Raw genomic sequence first — 20,697 nt, 5'->3', positions numbered from 1 at the left:
ACAAGAGTAATGTAACAGAGTGGTTCTTGCAGAGTGTCTCACAGATGGTTTGAGGATGAGGTTTTTGTCATCACTGTAGCTACTAGAGGATAGCCTCCCTTAGTATTTTAGTTTAAAAAAAAAAATTAAAAAAATTTAATATATGTTTATATATTTCTATGTATAGGATTTACTCCTAAACTAATTAATTAATCATTCTGAATTTTGGAAAATAGTTGCTAGGCATAAGACATTGTAATGTGGGTTGTATTTAGTTTTATGCAAAGAATGTAAAAAAAAGGGGGCGAAAGCCCTTCATCAAAATTCAGAAAGCTTCAATTTTTGTGAAATTTTAACAAAAGGTATTACACATTAATTTGATATTCCCTAAATTTTAGTTTCTTTAGAGTATTTTAAAGTGTTCTATCCATAGTCACTAAATAAGATTGCTTGAGTTTTAATTTCGTCTTCAGATCCCTTAAGATTAAGTCTTAAATTTTAGACATTTTTCTAGAATCAAAATCTTGTAATTACTTTTTTTTTTTTTCTTTTTTAATCAAAATCTTGTAATTACTTTTTTTCTTTTTTAATCAAAATTGTCGTAACATTATATGTTGATTTTAATTATTGTAAAAAAGGAACATGAAAACATTTTATATGAAAAGATTTTCTGTTTTGCTTTTCTCTTAGCGCATATGCACTAGCGATGGGATGATTTCAATATTTTTCCCGATTCCAATACAATTACCGATTCCGTACTAAATTACTGATTCCAATTCTTTATAAATCTCTAAATATTTAACTATAAAAGTGTTATTTCGTCCCGGGTTACTGTAAAATGCACATGGTAAATGTCCCTATATTTTCTCAAACGTAAAAACACACTTGTGATGGGGGTGATCTAGAGATTTTAGTATTACTGGAAGCTTAAATCAATATTGCTACCAACAGTGGAAGATGTTTCTTAAACCAAAATCAAATAAAAAAAGATAATTTAAGGAATCGGTTTTGGCATCAGAAAAAAGGCTAAAATTTTTCCAATTCCTGATTCCGATTAATTGTCCCAACACTAATATGCACCCAAATGTACTCTCTGACCTATGTTCATATCCGGTTTTAAAAGATAATCTTATACTGTTTTATTCTTCATTTTGCATTTGCACCAATGATGACAGCTATGAGTTCTCTCATCATATATTATGTAACACTAGCAATACAGGCGAAGCATTGCTCAAGAGTGTACTTTAATGTTTGTTTTGCAATGCCATGAAAAACAAAAAATGAGTAAAAGAAAAATATCATTATATTTAGAGTACAGCAAACTTTTATGACTGCTCAATCAAGTTTGTGTCTGGCTCGAATACAGACACAAAACAAGCTACGTTCGTGTAGCACACAAAAAAACAATGTCAATCTGGTATTTGACATAGTGACATGACATCTATGTCATTTCCTTTGACCTTTTACCTCTCTATCTCACCATTACCATTTATCCTCAACAAGATTTGTAACCTACCAACGCAGCAGATCAAACAGAAATAATGACCTCTGATTTTCAACTTTAACCTCCAATCAGCGTCTAAATTATCGAAATGGGCATTCCGATTGTTCTTTTGTTTCATTAATGAGAACAACCAAAAATATATACACGTTTCGTCGTAATTTTCTGTGATGAGGGACACATCCCCACCCTTGTACCCGCCTGTGTTTTAGCCACGTGTTGCAGTTTTCATGTAACATCTGACATATTTTGTTTTCACTCATGTGAGGGCAGAACAATAATAACAAAAACAAAATAAAAATTTCAAATTAAAAAAAAAAATATATATATATATATATATATATATATATATACTAGCAGTTCAGCCTGACTTTGTTCGGGCTCTATGTACTGTTCATAACTTTATGTGCTTGTGTGTATATATATATATATTAAAAAGTTTGACTCATGTCCAGGTAACCTACATTCAAAATTTCAAGTGTTTAGACCCAAAATTGGCTGAATAGTTTGCTAGAAACCACAAAGGTCAAATCTTTTGAACTTTGACAGCCAAATTTCCATCCAAAAAACCGATTAAAAGCTTACCCTATGTCTGAATTTCCCAAGTCTCAATACCCCTTATGTCAAATTTCGAGTCTTTAGACTGACAATTGACAGAGTAGTTTGGTAGGGAAATGTATGCACACACAGACAATTTCACTTTTATAGATATACTAGTAGTTCAGCCCGGCTTTGCTCAGGTCCTATATACTGTTCATAACTTGCCCTACATGTGAATAAACTTCATGTAAGATTTCAAATGTTTAAACTAAAATTTACTTGAGTAATTTTGTAGAGACCGCAGAGGACAATTTCTTTTTAAACTTTGACCCCAATTTTGACCTCTTAACATTTATTATTTTGGTCTCAAATCAAAATACAAAGTTTTACCCATGTCCAAGTTACCTACATTTAAAATTTCAAGTCTTTAGACACAAAATTGGCAGAGGAATTTGGTAGAATCTGCAAAGGTCAACTCTTTCAATTTTGGCAGCCAAATTTTCACCCCAAAACTGATTAAAATGCTTGCTGCATGTCTGAATACCCGTTATGCATAAATTTCAAATGTTTAAACCAAAAATTTGCTGAGTAGTTTGCTAGACACCACAATGGTCAAATCTTTTGAACTTTGACCCCCTTAGCAGCTCAAATTTTCGATCCAAACTGATTAAAAAGCTTGCCCTATCTCTGAATACCCAACCTTTATGTAAAATATCAAAAATGTTTAAACCAGAAATTGGCTGAGTAATTTAGTAGAGATCGCACAGGTCAACTTTTTTTAACATTGACCCAAATTTTGACCTCTTAACATTTTTTTTTGGGGGGGGGGCTCAAACTAAATTAAAAAGTTTGATCCATGTCCAAGTAACCTACATTTGAAATTTCAAGTGCTTGGACCCAAAATTAGTAGAGGAGTTTGGTAGAGTTTTCAAAGGTCAAATCATTGAACTTTGACCCCTTGAAAGCCAAATTTCTAATTGAAAACCGATTAAAAAGATTTTCCTAAATCTCAATACTCCTTATGCCAAATCTCGAATCTCTAGACCGAAAATTGACAGAGTTATTTTGTAGGAAAATGTACAGGATATTTTTAAAGCACCTCTCAGAGATAATCCAAACAAAACGCTTAAACATGCCATACTTGAACAAACAGGCACATTGGAGACTGCCAGGTTGAAACAGCTTTTCAATGATTTATCCCTCAGTGACCAAAAACCCTCCCAGCTTTTGAGGTAGATAAAAAGTTTGCTTGGCAGACACACCATGGACAAGAACATCCTTCAGTAACTATGGTTGGACAAATTGCCTTAACAATTGTCTCACACCCTGTCCATTTTAGTGAGAGACAAAGACCTTGAACAGCTAACGATTATCGCTGACCGTGTTGCTGATAATTATTACTATGTGCCAGCTGTGATCACCGTTGCGACCAAACCTGCTGCCACACTCTCTGCAACTAATTCCAGCTCTTGATCTTCAGAAATCGCTATCCCTTACTAAAGCGATATATGCTCTCATAGCAGATAGACAATCACGCCTTAGCCACAGACGCAACCTCCAAGACATACGCCTGCTGCAACGTCACACAGATCTACTTCACGATCTGTTTGGTGTTATTACCATCGTCGTTTCGCAGAGAAGGCATGCAAATGCGACCAACATTGCACCTTCAAGACAGACCATTTAAACAGGTAGACCAGGGTAGGGATTGTGCAACAAACTGCACCCCGTCTCTCCAGTCATGTCACCTATTATATGTATCTGGTGTACTCTTGCGTCGGAAATTCCTTGCAGACACTGGTGCCACTGTTAGTGTAATAACCCCTTCCCGATATAACAAAACAGCAGCAGACTTTTTTTCCACCAAGCCATGAATGGCAGTTCCATCCGAACCTTTGGTACCTCATCACTAGGGCTAGAACAACAGCATATTCTTTTCATTGTTTTTATTCTCGAGTATGTATCTGTTGATATCTTATATGTTTTATATAGAGTGATGTGGTTCTCGGTTGATTAACTGTGTCGGATATATACTAGAGAGTCAAAACAATAAGAATACTCTGTTGTCATAGCCCTACTCATCACTCACTTTAGACCTTGGGCTTTGATGCGGTGTCCTGTGGATTTTTATCATCACCGACATAAAGATACCTATTCTTGGCACTAATGTCTTTTCCCACTTTCAACTTTTCGTTGACCTGAGAAGACGTTGTTTATCCGACACAAAGACTTCTCTTTCTGTCCACTGCGATACACCAAACATCCGCACGGCAAGTCAATCAAATGCAATTTTTGCAGACCTGTTAAACCAGTTTTCTGAGATTACTGAACCCTTTTCCCACACGGATGACATCAAACATCACGTGCGTCATTATATCATAACCAATGGTGCTCCCGTGCATGCTATCCCCAGAAAAGTTAGCCCGGCCCGCTCAGAATTTAAACCCACGATGGATCCCAGCATCATACAGCCCTTAAGCATGCCATGGTTATCCCTACTTCACATGGTACCCAAGAAATCAGAAAGAGACTGGAGACCCCACAGAGACTACCGAGTTCTCAATGCAGCAACTGTTTCCGACAGATGCCAGATTCCACAACTGCACAATTTTTCTGCATCCTCATCCGGCTCTACAGTTTTTTTTTGCATATCAACTTAGTCCATGCATATAAATATTCAAATCCCCGTTGCCGAGAAAAACATTCCTAAGACCGTGATATGCACTCCTTTCAGACTATTTGAATTCACCCACCTACCTTTTGGACTGTGTAATGCTGCCTAGACATTCTAAAGATGTATTGATGAAGTCCTTCGTGGACTACCCATCGTTTTGGCGTACATCGATGACATCCTCATCACAAAATGCTCACAGGAAGAACACTCGGCCCATGTAACTGAAGTGTTTCAACATTTACAATCCTATAGATTAAAAATCAATGTTGCAAAGTGCGAATTCAGTGTCAGTTCTCTTGATTTTCTTGGACACAAGATCGACAAGTCTGGACTTACACCCTTGCCTTCAAAAATGCCAGCAGTCCAAGATTTTCCTGTACCAACCTTCTTGCGTCAAAAGCGTCATTATATTGGACTTGTGAACTACTACCGCCGGTTCATTCCCAACTGTTTGCATCACCTGTCCAAGCTCAGTGATGCACTGTACGCAAAAGAAGATGCTGTCTCTCTCAGATGAAGCCTTGACATCTTTCCACACATCCAAAACAGTTCTGGTGAACTTCACAAAACTATCCTACATCTACTTTAACTTTCTAAGCTCTTTCTTTCGACAACTGCTTCTGATGTAGCTCCTGGTGCTGTACTCAACCATGTCATAAACGGTCAAACACGACCACCATTTTTCTTTTCTGCTAAGCTGAGCATTCAGCGTAAATACAATGTTTTCAGTCGAGAACTACTTGCTATGTACTTAGCAGTAAAACATTTTTGTTTTATGTTGAAAGGGAGACAATTCACTATTTTCACGGACCACAAACCTCTGCTTGCTTCCCTTACATCTTCCATTTCGGGTAAACACACTTCAACAGATGAATATCGTGACACTATTCTGTTGACATTCAATATTTACCAGGAAAGACTAATTTTGTAGCAGACACGCTTTCCCGCTTTTGTGATCTCAACAGTCTTGAGAAACCTCTAAACTTGGATTACATCACAGCTGAACAGAAATGAGATACGCCTTTGACAGAATTTATATCGACTTCAACTATTCCACAGAAAAAGACTGATGCCATTTGATTTGATGTGATACGTCTCTTGCACATCCAAGACCATACTTGCCTCCTTCTTGCCAGAAGAAAATTTTTTTGTCACTTCCATGCTTGACACACCCGGGCAAACGCGCAACAGTCAAGCTTATCACAGCTCATTTTGTTTTGCCTAATATAAATGTTGACATACGTCAAAGGACTCAGACATGTATTTCATGCCACACTACGAAAGTACATAACCATACAGACTGACGCTCGTTTCTCATATATCCATTTGGACATAATTGACCTGTTGCTATCTTCTGCTAGTCATCGCTACATTCTCACCATGATAGAGCGCTTCACTCGTTGGCCAGCAGCAATCTCTTTGCATGACATTTCTACAGAAGCTGTAGCCCAAGCATTTATAGAAAACTGGATCTCTAACCTTAGTGGTAACAGTGGTGGGTACACCAACAGAGGTTACCAGTTTACGTCACACTTTCTGAGACCTTTGCCAATCCTTCAGAATTTCCCACATTGTGACAACCACCTATCACTCTTCCGCTAATAGAATGATAGAATGCTTTCATCGTTGACTCAAAGCTGCCCAGCCCAAACTGCATTGCTGAAGCGAACATTTACTGCTCATTCTTCTAGGACTTCAGTCCATTATTAAAGAAGACCTGAATGCTACACCAGCAGAGATGGTTTCTGGAACCACCCTTCGCCTTCCTGGTGAATTTTTCAGTCAACAGATCCATACCTGCAACCACCTCCGGTTATGCTGACCTTCTGAAACTTATGTCTCAAGTGATGTACATTTCCAAACAGTACCATCCGACTGATCTTCATTCATGTAAGTACGTTTTCACCCATATCGATTTGATACGCAGACAATGACAGGTGCTCTATAATGGACCATATCTAGTGTTGGAACGCTCTGACAAATACTTTGTCATTAACCACAATGGTAAATGTGACTCGATCACAATAGATTGTGTCAAACCAGCCTTCTTAGAAAGCTCCTATGATTTAGCATTTCCTGCAACAAGTTTTTCTGATTCAAAACACATCCTTGCAGCCAACCCTGATAAAATTGTCACACCTGATCCAGATTCCGTCATTACACCGACTTCTCACACACCTCGTAATGATCCTGACCAGCACCTTGCAGCTCCTTCTGTTGAAATCACTACTCACATGACTCACAGTGGTCGTTGTGTAATATTTCCATGCAATTATGCGGACTGCCACTTTGTAAACCTTGCGTATATACATGCTACACCAGACCTACATCTGCTTGCTAATTTCATTTATTTTTCTCCATAGCGTCCGGCTATCTGAGGGTGGGAGAGCATTGTAGTGAACAATTATGACTGCTAAATCAGGTTTGTGTCTGGCTCGAAAACAGACACAAAACGAGCTACGTTCATGTAGCACACAAAAAACAATGTCAATCTGGTATTTGACAGTGACATGACATCTATGTCATTTCCTTTGACCTTTTATCCCTCTATCTCCCCACCACTTCCATTTCTTTCCTTTCTCTTTTTTTGCTATCACATCGCTCCAAAAGATGCACTAAAAGAGCAAACTTTTACCTGCACATACGCATACATACCAGAGGTAAGACGACTCAATTTCGTCATTAACATTAACGTGTCATTAACAATCAAACGAAAAGTCTACAACAATATTAACAAACTTATCAGAACTTTATCTGTTTGAACGCATTTACATACAACAAACATTTCAAGATTATGCATGCTCCTACGTGTACACCTGCACACATGCTCTTATGTTGTTTTTCCATTGTTTATAAATAAATGTATTCTTTGTATGTACGTAACTCGGTACTTTTGTTGTTGGAGTTTTGAACACACATTTATCCTCAACAAGGGCATGTTATACAAAGGTGACATTCTAATCACATAATTACCTTCAAATTCTTTGTTTTAACTCAACTTCATAAATGAAACATTTCCAGAGCCTTATTTCCACAATGGCAAAAAAAAATCAAAACTTAATATCAATAGTCTGTTCAATATTTTGATATTCGTTACCCAGGAAAAAATTTACTAATGTCAGAAATTAACGTACACAGTCCTGAACCCCGTCGTTTTTTTTTTTTTTTAGTCATAATTGTAAGTTAGGCATTTCTTATTTGTGGAGTTTTGTATAGTAAGGGAGATGAATCATTAAAACTAATTATCTCCCTTGACAGTAAGTTGTTGCCCACTGTTGAATGTTCTTAATTATTGCGAGAATAAAATGAATTGTTTATGGTTTTCTTTGTTAATAAATGAATGAATTTGTGTTTATCGGAGAGCATACATTAAAGATGGGGAGGGAATGTCGGCGCTTTAACTGGAGTTATCTCCCGTGGCGTGTTCTTAACTCCAAACAAAGACTAAGAAAAATTACAAGATTACTGCCTTCAACGTGCTGTCATAAAAACGTGTTTGATCTTCAGTTCAAAATGGATATGTACAATATAACCTTTTTTCAATATTTTCATTTTTTAATGTCCTGATTAAACTGTACCAGTGCCAAAAAAACGTTAGGAAGAATGAAAATTTACAAAAAATTTTTTTTAAAAGTGAAAAATGTTGCAACTTTAAAGATTTAAAAGTCAGCATATTAAATTTAAAAAAAAAAAATAGAAATTTAATATCATATAAATAAGTGGAGTAGAAAGATGATTTTTAAAAAAATTAAATTATGTAGATAGTATTGTTAAGAATTATTACAAAAAGGTTTAGAAATAATTTTTATGATTATGTGCAGATAATTTCATTTTAGAAGCCTTTAATAGTAGTAATATGCCATGAAAAAATAAATTTTTTTTTTTTCAATTACAAAAACATTGGTCAATATTATATTGTACAGAAATAAATAATGCCAAATAAAATATAAAAAAGGAAGTAACTATTCAATTTGGGTTTCAAAAACACGATAAATGTTTTTACCTATTTTCTGGAATCCAATATTCTTTACTTAGTCATATATTACACTTTGAAAAAAAAAAAATCTATTTTCTGTATTTTATTTTTTATAAAGTCGAATTCTAAATAAGAGTGGACCTGTTTCTTTGAAAAAACTATATTTAAAAGAACTTTTATAAACTATTCTTTGCCGTACTGCTTGAATTAATAAACTTATAAAGTATGTAATTTTGCATTTGTTTTATTACTATTTTCTCTCTTTTTCTTTCTCCATCTTGACAGAAGACCAACTTTCCCTTTCTTTATTGCTGATTATTCTTTTTATTCTTCCTTTTTTATTTATTTTACATTTTAATTTTTTTTTAAATACAAATACACATATGATGTGACAGAGAGCAGTTTCTATCTTCTGTGGGAATGAAGGTGACTCTTCAGACCAATCTTGTTTTTATACAATTTATTGCAGAGATCACACTCATGCTGAGGTGGAAGGACACCAACTGGTACTGCTTTTTTTATTTATTTATTTTTTTTAAATTTTTCTTCCTTTGAAGATTGTAACATTGGATATGGAGCAGTCAAGAAAGCTGCCAACATTGCCCTGATTTTTATTGAAACATACCGAAAGCTCTTTTTAGTATCCTCGTTGTTCCCTTAAATGTAATTGTCTGGATAACTTTTACACTTGGTTCACCAGGAATATTCGTTAGGTAGGACTTCAGGTTCTTCTTCACAAGCCCTGTGGCACCTATAATAACTGGTATGATTGATATCTCTCTAAAATTCCAGTTTCTTTTCACATCATACATTAGATCTTAATATTTGGTTTGTTTCTCCCCTTTTTTGCCTCATTGTGGGCATTCATGTGACGTTTTAGATTCCCCATTTGATTTGCAGACCATAGATGAATTTATCTTATTGTATTTGTCACAAACATGGTTCAACTTAAAAGCTTTTGGCAGATCTGGCAGATTTTCTTTCCAGATATACATTTAATTTTTGTATTGTCATGTTTTTCTTTCTCAAAACTATCACAGCCGAGGTAAACTATGGAGCGCCACTTTTCATGATCACTGGCAGCACTGTCCCAACTAGACACATCAACATTGCAAGCTATCAGATTACACTTACTGTTTTCCTTGAAATGTTTCTTTGGTTTCTCTGACTATAAAGTTGAGATTTTTTTCTCTCTGACATTGATATTATATACCTACTTTTTATATTAAAAAAATTATTAAAATGAACTTCTCAATATACTCAGTCATAAATATGTGAAAGTCTATATATTATTTAATTGGAATTCATTATTGAGATGAGTATTATTTATTAATTTTATTAGATTTGTATTACTGTACACAGATTCGAAAAAGTTGTCAAAAAACAAATATATAACAAATAAATGTTATCAAAGGCAAGATAAGTTACTTTTCTACCTAACTGGATATATTTTTTGTGTTTTTATTCAATGTAACATGTTTATTCAGCTCGAAAAACATGCAGTGTTTACCGATGTATTGGAAAATTCAAAATGGCGCCCGACTCTCTTTAACACGGTAAGTTTGGGAAAAGGTGTTATAAATAATAAACTAAACAAAATACTATAAAAAAAAAAAAAAAAATTAAAAAAAACTCTGAATATACGTCAACTTATGTCACGGTAACATATGTTGAGCAAATTTCTAACAGTATTTTGTCTAGTTTATTATTTATAACACCCTTTCCCAAACTTACCGTGGTAAAGAGAGAGTCGGGCGCCATTTTGAATTTTCCAATACATCGGTAAACACTGTATGGTAACCGCGACGGATAGGAACTCTGAATCTCCTGACTGCATTCACTGCAATTAATGCCTTCTGTAGTTGTTGTTGAGAGGAGTTGATAGAGACGTTGAATCTCTATGGTTCCAGGTGATAATTGTCTGAAGATAGCGATTTCAATCCTACCTAAAGCCGGCCAGAGATTTACTTGGCCAAAAACGCGGTGAGACGACAACAACTACAAAAGGCAGTAATTGCAATGAATGCAGTCAGGAGATTCAGAGTTTCTATACGTCGCGGTCACCACCTGACGAAGGCCAGAGGAAAAGTTGGCCGTAACATTGTGAAACAACTAAGAAAAGATGAGGATAATAGTCCGCAATAAATAATTACTTATTTTTCATGGTTTCTTGCTAAATGATTTGTTTCATTTCACTATTAAATTCAATTCTATTTATGCATAGTTTCTAAATTCTGCATAATTGCATAGAATTTAAGATGAAAACGTTTTAATTCTAACACATGGAAACATTCGGCCATGTTCTTCTCAAGCGCTTTCTATTGGTGCATCAGATTATCATTAGAAGCAACTGTTATCGTTTTCTTTTGCTTGTTTTCTGTATTTATAATTTTTTGGTTATAAAAGGTGGGTGCAGGAAGATTAGGGATAATTTTTATTTTTAATTTCGATTTTCTTATTTTATAGTTTATTTATTTAGTTTCTTGTTAGTTATTAAATACTGTGTGCAGTTGTTAACGTATTTAATTTTAGCATTGTTCGTTAAGATATTTCTAATGTCGGACGACTAGGTTTTTATCATGGGATGTTAGGTGTTGTTTTATAGCACTATTGTCAGCTGAATGATAGGTTAGTCGTCGGGAGAGTGTTGTTGTTGTGTGGCCTATGTATGCGTTGTACGAGTTTTTAGGGTGGATTCACAGACATTCTTCGAGGAGGCAAATAAATTCATACACTAAATTAGTTTGGTTTAGTGTGGTGTTAGTAAGAAAAATCGGAAAAAAGAATAACTGTCGTGTTCAATCAGATGTGCTCGAATAATGACTTGCTGCCAAAATATACAAATATATATATATATATATATATAGCTGGAGGGGGGGCGTGCTTGGCTTTGCCCGGGCATAAAATATGCTTAAATATATTCTAATTTGTCCAGATTTTGTGTACATTATTACAAAGTCGTGATTTCAAAAGTTAAAAAAAGGTATTTAGGTGCCATCAGCGAGAATCGAAACCGAAACGGTAGCACTGTAACAACATGACATGCATATAAACTGATTAAAAATTAAAAATAAACTAAGATGAATGTACAAAATGTTTAACAATTTTTTCAATTTTTACCCATAAAAAGAAAAAAAAAACTATTTTAACTGGCTAAAGACTCATAGAAGAACGGCCCATATAAAATTCAATCATTTGAGGCCCCTAGCGCCGCTCTGCGGCTTTTAGTTTCGGAGGAGATAGAGTTTGAAAATATGGAGAGACAGACATATAGCCGTTTATATATATTTCAAAAAAGAAAACCAAAATACACTTCTAAAGTATATTTCTCTTAAACTCTAATTGTATGTTTAACAAACATAAATTAGATAAAAGGGGGAAATGAGGGGTTATTTTTAGTAATTATATATATTATATATATATTTTTTTTTTTTTAATTACATTTTCACCCCATACAAGGCACATTGCCACTTTGGTGTAGGGGGCTACTAACAGGGGCAACAACTACTGGGGTACTATGTAGGGATTTGGGCAGCAAGATGTTGGTTCATGTTGCACTTGAACTTCTGCACGTCAGTACAGTTGGGGAAGCAGGGACCTGGAATGGAATTCCAAAGTCTAGAGGTTCTGGGGAAGAAAATACTGGAGTAGAAAGATCTTTTACATATAGGGATTTCTACAGTGTGGGGGTGGGATTTTGCAGCCCATCGGGTCTGTCGAGTGTGTTCACGTCGTGGGGGCACAAGTGCTTGCAGTCCGTCAGAGCATTCACCATTATAATACTTGTAGAACAGGCAGAGGGATGCAACGTTTCGTCGATGGGACAGAGGCTGAAGCTTAGATGCCAGTTCAGGGCCTATCAGATTTGCGACTCTCTTTTGAACCTTGTCAAGGAGTGAGAGACTAGTAGCCGATGCACCAGCCCAAATATGACAAAGACGTACTCTCAGATAAAGAGTCGTTGGCCATTGCTATAGGTGGTAGAAAAGGTTTCTTGTAATTATTGAATGAAACTAGTTTAGTCTTGGCGGCATTGAACATGACCATCCATTTTTGTCCCCATTCCACTACAGATTGGAGGTCATCTTCTAGTGTTTCTGCCATTTCTTTAGATATGTGTTCATTTGTTTTCCTGTCGTGTCTGTTATAGAGTGTGGTGTCATCGGGGAGGTCATTTATGAATATCAGGAACAGTAGAGGTCCAAGGATAGACCCCTGGGGCACTCCCGCATTTATATCATATTGTTTAGATGTACGACTGTCGAGGACAACCTGGATTTTTCTCTTATCTAAGAATATATATATACACACACACACACACATATATATATACACATACATACACACATTAAACTTTACAGAGATAAGACATTTCTTTATTAAATAGTAAACCTTTTCTTCACTCTTTAACTTGATTACTATTTTATATTTAGTCATCATTACAAGAAAATATAAATTGATTTAAAGAAAAAAAAAAATATACAGTCTATAATGTAAAAAGTGTTTTTCTTTCTTTTAGTTTTCCATGTAAAGACAATATTCAAACTATCGATAGCAATATTAAATTTATAAAATTGTTTTATAATAGAGGGGAGCTGATCTTCACTTCCTGGCAGTTTATTAAATGTTGTTGCAACAGTGTTCACTTTGCTAAAGTTGAACTAGCTTCTTCTCTGGCATGCAATACATTTAAAATCATGGTGACACATGCAGATTATTAAAGGTTTGGTGCTTGTTTATATTGGCGATCTTTTAAACAAACCCACACATTTCAGGTGAAAACATTATTTCATATTTACATGTCATGTCAAAAATTGTATAAATTCTGAAAAATTATCCAGTAGAAAAATAATTACAAGTAAAAATAAACATTTTTCAATTTAGCAATTTATTGAGTTTTTTTTAATGTTGGAGAGCTCATAAGATCCAAGGGGAGGTAACTACAATTGATAATTTTGACTAAATCATTCATACCATCATCTTTAATCCAGATATCCTGGACTGTATTTGTTACTTTTTATTTAAAATATGTGTAGCACATCATAGACTGGATCATTTTTCTTTATTTTGTGAATTTATACTAATTTTGGCATGACATGTTTTCACCTGAAATGCGTTTGTTTAAAAGATGTTAAAAATAAAGTGATTGAAAGATGTGGGTAAATCTCAAAACATCCTTACAATTTCCCATCAGATCAAACAGAAAAACGTCCTGACATTGTAGCATGGCCAGACTCCAAGAATGTCATAATAGTTGCGTTTACAGGGAGGAGATACACCAGCAAAAGAAAAAAAAATGTGTGAGAACGGTGTAGAGGATAAACATGCTTAGTCATGTTTACTGAGATCAAGAACCATGGATTTCGGAAACATTCCATTATTTCCTACCGCCTTAAAATTAACATTGGTCAAAGTTTGAAAAGTGCTTTAGTTTTCAAACTACAAAAATGACTATGGATTAAATTCAATGTAAATCTGATATATTTGAATTCAGATAAATGATTTAACATAGTTATGATAACTAGGGCTATGACGAGATTATTCTTTTCATTATTTTGACTCTGGGTATATATCTTGTTTTTAGTTAGAGTGATGTGGTCCTCGATTGATTAACTGTGTCTAACAGTGTTAGATATATACTCCATTTTGAACCCTGTCCAGGAGTGAGAAACAAGTAACAGATACACCAGCCCAAATGTGACAACAGTACTCCATACATGGGCGAATAGTGGCCTTATAGAGGTATAGGATACTTTCAGGCGTAAGTAGTTTTCTAGCACGGTAGAGAGAGCCCACCTTCTTCGCAGCAGCCTTAGCAATGCTCTCAATGTATCTATTCCAGTTCATGTTCCTTAAGTCTAGTATATATATATTAGTGATAAAGACGGCTGTGACAAGAGAATATTTTCATTATTTTGACACTCGAGTATATACCAGTTAATATCTTATGTTTTTAGATAGAGTGATGTGGTTCTCGATTGATTAACTGTGTCTAACAGTGTTGGATATATGCTCGAGAGTCAAAACAATGAAATGAATATTCTCTTGTGATAGCCCTAATGACAACATGTAATTTGTTTTTATTTATTTACCTCACTTCATATTGTTATATATGATTTTTTTTTTTTTACATTTTACCATTGATATATTTATGATCTTTATGATTAAAATCATAAAAATAGCTATGCATATGAATTGGGTTTCTTTTTGATACTTTCACCACTAGTGATTAAACCATATTGAAATGTATGACAACAGAAATAACAGTACTCTTTAAGACAAATCATACATTTGTCATTTCAAGCGTTTGATATTTATGCATTGTATCAGTATAAATTAAACTAAGCATTTTAATAATCACATACTTTATTTAGGCAACCATTTGTATCAGCGGAAGCAGAGGTTTGAGGAAAATTAGTTTGGCCTTTTGGCCAAAATCAAAGTGTAGTATCTGTTCTTCAGATGCTGCACTTCCATTTCTTGTTCTCTTTCGGTGGAGGAGCAGTCCTTCACGACCGAGACAATTTTTTTATTTTTGTACCTTTTCTCCACGTTAAAAAACGACCCTGGTGTCTAACTCTGTCCCATGGGGAGATATTGTAAATAGGTACTATTTGCTGAGATTAGTAAATTACTTTCCAAAAAGCATAATTTGTAAAGTATCAGGTTGTTGAACAAGTTCCCGCCGTTTCATAAAAAAAAAATATTTGTTCTAAAACATGTTTTGATATTTGGCAAAGTGTTATATATCATTAGAAAGCACGTATTCTGTTCTATAAGATAATGGTCATCGTTTTTTTTGCTCATAATTTTTTCTTGTTTTTCAGAACTGTCAAATGGATTGTCAAGTAGATTAAAAAGTCACATTTTCGACACGTTCTTTTCGCCTTTTATTGAGATCAAAAAACGAGTGAAATGACCAAGGATATTTGTGCTGTATATAGAGAAAACACTACATCTGAGAGAACTGTTCGAGATTGGTTTACCAGATTCAAACAGTAATCTTGGCCTCAATAATGCTCCTCATTCCGAAAAAACCAATCAAGATAGATGAGGACCAACTCAGGGTTCCTTCGAAAGAAGATGACCATCAGAAATGTAGAGAATTGGGTGAAAAGATGAAGTGTGATTTTGAGACAATTTCACGCCATCTTCAATTGATGGGATTCACAAAAACTTGGAGCTTGGATGGCACACGAACTTACTTTTGCTGTTAAAATTCTTTCATTTTCTTTAAACAAAAAAATTAAAAAACGGCAGGAATTTATGCAACGACCTAATAATTTTTTTTAAGATGTAAAGACAAAACATGGCAGAAACATTTGGAGTGGAGTTAGTTTATGACTTATCACTCTAAATCCAAACATATTTTTTAGAAATTAAATCATTTCACCAGCAATATCATTCAAACACTATCGTGTTTGAATACATGGTTAAGTGGCAGTTTTAGTTATTTAGAACTGCTTTAAAGCTTCACCGCTCGCACATTTTTCAACCAAATTTCAAACAATTATTACAGTTTTTAGATCACCATCTTAGTTATATTATGAAAAAAAGATTCAATTTTCTTTCAGTAAAACAAAAGTTATGAATTTTCTGGTGTTCACAATCATAAAAAAACGTAAGGAGGTGAGCAACGTTTTTTATGACTGGTTTCCATAGCAACCAAGTGGAAGCCTGGAAAAATCATGGATTCCAATAGAAAAAGTGTGAGCATCAAAAGTAATATGGTTAAGTTTAAATATGAAAAAGTAAAAGACTAGATGTTAAAACTGGGAAACAAAAGGACAGGATATTCTAGTAAGAAATATAAATTTATAACTTAAAATATTGCAACATTAAGAATTGACTACATATAACATGTAATTGAATTGTTTCCAATGTTTTAGCTTAACCATATTACTTTTCAGGCTCGCATTTTTTTTTTATTGTAATATATAATTATTTTTTATACTTACAGACATTAATGTCTCATGCTTCCACAATCATCAGTGTAGGCAGTGACAATTCCCACCGGTTGTGAGATTCAAACCCAGTCACAAAGCCACCTTTGACTATTTGCTAAGCCTTTATTTACAGGCCACTAAACAATTGAAGGGAATTAACTTATAAACGCTAAACTCTGGCTCAGACAGTAGACAGTCTAGAGTGTTCAAACGAGTAGAAGTCATGAATGTTGCATAAACACTAGTTGACTGCTTTTTAGTTTTTACTTCCTCGAGAGTGCTCAACCTTACTTATTCTTAAAGAGGCTTAATAATTATATATATATATATATATATATATATTTAGTGGAAATGGTAATTAATAAAAACTGAAGAAAGTGCTCAATACTGTTGTAGAACAAATATGAGTTTTATTTTTTTATTACCGTATCTTTCTGTTAAGTTACATTATTGTTTCAGCTACCCGGCCGTTTTTTTGGCCGTCTGTAGCTTCCTCAGACTTTTACAGAAAAAAACTATTTTTGGAGTTATTGTGATGAAATTTCTAACAAATTTTTCTCTTTTCAATTCTTTCTCTTGTATCATTTTTTCTGTAAAAGTCTGAGGAAGCTACAGACGGCCAAAAAAACGGCCAGGTAGCTGAAACAATAATGTAACTTAACAAAGATACGGCAATAAAAAATAAAATGTGTATGTGTACATTATATATATATATATATATATATATATATATATATAAACTATACATTACGTACCATGGTTAAAATGAAAAACAAATCAAGGACTCACTTTGTTTTTCATTTCATGAGTCACTGAGGATTTGTTTGGATTTTTAAAAGCCTTTTAAAAAGGCAGATCCACTGCAAAGATACTATGGTACCTCTTTGAAATATATAACATGCAGTTTTTATATTAATAATTTGTATTTTAGTTTTCACATTTGTGATCAAGCACTTTATGGAGTTCTTTTCCACACGTCCTGATGCTTTATATGCTACATTATCATGTAAAAATAGAAGCACAATTTGATAATGAGGTGACTATATTAATTGAATAAAGTTTTCAATTTGGATTTATATTTGTGAAAGACGCCTTAAAACTATATTGAACCCACCATATTCAGGAGTAGTTCCTTTTAAGATGGAAATATTTTTATATGCAGAGAAAATGCACACAATATTATGTGTATCTAAGTTGAAAAATCATCAACATTAAAAAATATGTCATCTATTACTGAAAATAACTAAATTTAAAAAAAAAAAAAAAATGATACAAGGGAAAGAATTGAAAAGAGAAAAATTTGTTAGAAATTTCATCACAATAACTCCAAAAATAGAGGCGTTATCACAACCTGAAATTGCAAAGAATTTCACTATATTAATTTATTATGATACTCCCATCACCTACGAGGTCCACCACAACAATAAGCTGTTTGGAAATCCACATATTTGTTTTTAGTGGTGAAGGCTTTGTGCAGAACGAACCACATTTTTTGGTACAACTGCTAATCTCAATCAGTGCAATAGCAGCCACAAGAGAGAGCATACAGTAGACCTCAGGTTTTACATCAAAGTTTTCCTCCTCCTAGAGGCACGTCTTAATGAAGACTGAGGATGTAAAAAATATGGCATAATCATGTCGACATATCAGTTCTCACCAGATCAACGATGAGTGTGGCCATTACTACATGTGAATGGCCACACTCATCGTTGCTGTATGTACCGCGCAAGAATGTAGAAATTTGTGTTTATTCCACTGAGAAAGATTCATTCATATTCACACACTAAACATGCTGGGTTGTGACACCTAATATTAATACCTAATGGAGAAGCCTTAGAGGTGAGACACTATCGACAACACAACCCCAGCACCCACATATGCAGTGCCTGTGACCGGACATTTCACACAGAAAGAGGACTACGCTAATACTGAAGGATAAAGCACCGAGACCCCAATTAGTCATTGTCATGACTGACGGACTGCATGATGATTAGATATTAGAAAGACTTGCGGAAATTCAAGAGAATGAGAGATATATTTAATCAACAAATATTTTTGATATTTATCTGAATAGTGCTAAAAAAGAATACTTTTTTGGACAGAAAACTAACATACAGCAAATATAAGTTTATTAACATTTCTATGAAAATAGTGTCCATTGTATTTTAAATATAGAACTCAACCTAAACCAGATAAATTATTATATACTAATAAACACTCAGAAATTAATATTGTGCTACATAGTTCAATACAAATGATAAAATCACATTGTAAGCAACAATCTTTAATTTACTCCTACAGTCCAGCACCCCTTGGCAGACAACATTCTTTTCCTTTCCTCCTTTTCTTTTGAATGTTCCCTTTTTTATGTAAAGTTTTGCTGACTTCTTTCTTCACCGAAGAACCGCAGCAAGTCGAATTACAAGTTCCTTTTTCACACTCTTAAAACAATGATCACAAATTATGATATTCAACAATGAGACTACATTAAAACGAGGTCAGTTACATATTCTTGTTCTGGATTACCAGACAGACTTTTTATGGTAATGAGATTTACTTGTGATTCATACATGCTAAATTCAAATTATAATCATTTGTATGGGAAGTGTGTGGTAATAATTCACGGATTAGCATGCTGAAAGACTATTTTATACAGACCAGGAAAAGTTAATACCTTTACTAACAGTGTTAGAGTCAATATGACTATAATAGATTCATCCAAACTCTACATAGTCTGCAAATGTATCCATTAGGTCCATTTTACATTCCTTTTTATAAAAGACATTCACAGATCATGCCACAAAAATATAAAATAGTGAGACCTTGCGGATATGAAGGCAATAGAAGACATTTCTGATGGGTCGTCTTGCAGTGCGTCGACACCCCTTACCTGTTTATGTTGTCTGACTCTTTGGTACGCATCTCCCAGATGGAAAAAGAATCTTGCATCGAGGACACCACTATCACCAGTTGCAATACCATCTCGCAAGTACGGAATCGCTTTGGCTGGATTATTATCATGTGTTTTGATGATGAAACCCAAATGGACCATAGCAAACCCATTTGCAGGTTCATTCTTTAGAACCTAAAAACAAACATTACGATAGTTTAAAATTTTATCAGGGCAGGGTGAGGAAGGGCGTAAAGCAGTCAGGTTAGAATTCAAAACTAGAATGATTAAAACATGGTATTTTATGACAGAACTAAAAGGTTTTAATTAGAGATCAAAAGAATGGTTATTGCTAATAGGTTTTCTTTTAAAATACTGTTTTTCTTCTTTTTTTTTTTCCAAAATCATGATTCTAATTTTCAAAAATAAGGCCATTTAAAAAACAAAAACATTTTTTTTAAATGAAAGCAAAACAAACTCAAATAAATATATACATAAGCAATGTACCAATAGACCACCCCCACCACATTGCATACGGATAGATTTATTCAAGATTGTGATGTTTGAAACTGAAAAATTTTAGTAGGAAATGTTAGAATAAAAAAAACACACCTAAAAGACACAAAATCCAACTTAAAAACGTTGAGCTTCTCAATCAAGAAAACAAAAAGAAAAATTGAAGAAAAAGTCACCAACTTCTTATCACACACAAAATGAACAAAAAAGAAAACAAAAAAAATCGAAAGTTGAGCCAATTTAGGCTCTAAGCAACAGAAACACAGAGACAAGTACCAGAACGACAAGCGCCAAAAAGCTTTATTTACAAAACTTACAGATAGAAATTGGCCTATGCCGAATGGTAATGTTTTAGTCAGCAGTTACTCAAAGCAGTTTGTTGGTATTCAAATCAACTGTCCAGTAGTAGTAGTCCCGGTGCTCTTCAGAGAATAATAATTTGGCAGTTATTTTGTAGTCAGAAAGTTCTCAGCAAGTTGGAATTACCGAGTTATCACCATCTCCACGGGGAACGATTTCTCTTTCTCTCTCTCTGTCTCTTTTTCCTCAGCAAAATTGGCTGATTCTTATGAGGCTTGGAATGCCTCCATTTTATTAAGATAGTTCATTTCCTGACTGTAGGATGTCCTAGGATAGAATTTGAGGGCAAAAATTCTGGAGGAAGGGTAAGGGTGG

The 20,697-nt window shown here is 34.3% G+C and overlaps 1 protein-coding gene across 4 annotated transcripts in view; it reads right to left on the bottom strand.

Moving 5' to 3' along the window:
• Positions 1-20,697, bottom strand: part of LOC145293940 (uncharacterized) — a 174,318-nt gene that overhangs the window by 38,909 nt on the left and 114,712 nt on the right. For all 4 annotated transcript variants that reach the window (XM_080140800.1, XM_080140796.1, XM_080140798.1 and 1 more), the window contains one exon: positions 19,507-19,701. In XM_080140800.1, coding sequence (XP_079996926.1) covers positions 19,507-19,701 — 195 coding nt within the window. The remainder of the gene's footprint in view (positions 1-19,506; positions 19,702-20,697) is intronic.

The sequence above is a fragment of the Euprymna scolopes genome, chromosome 15 (assembly GCF_053919585.1).
Source record: "Euprymna scolopes isolate OS-2025 chromosome 15, ASM5391958v1, whole genome shotgun sequence".
Classification (NCBI taxonomy): Eukaryota; Metazoa; Mollusca; class Cephalopoda; order Sepiida; family Sepiolidae; genus Euprymna; species Euprymna scolopes.
This window is presented reverse-complemented; position numbering and strand designations above follow the sequence as displayed.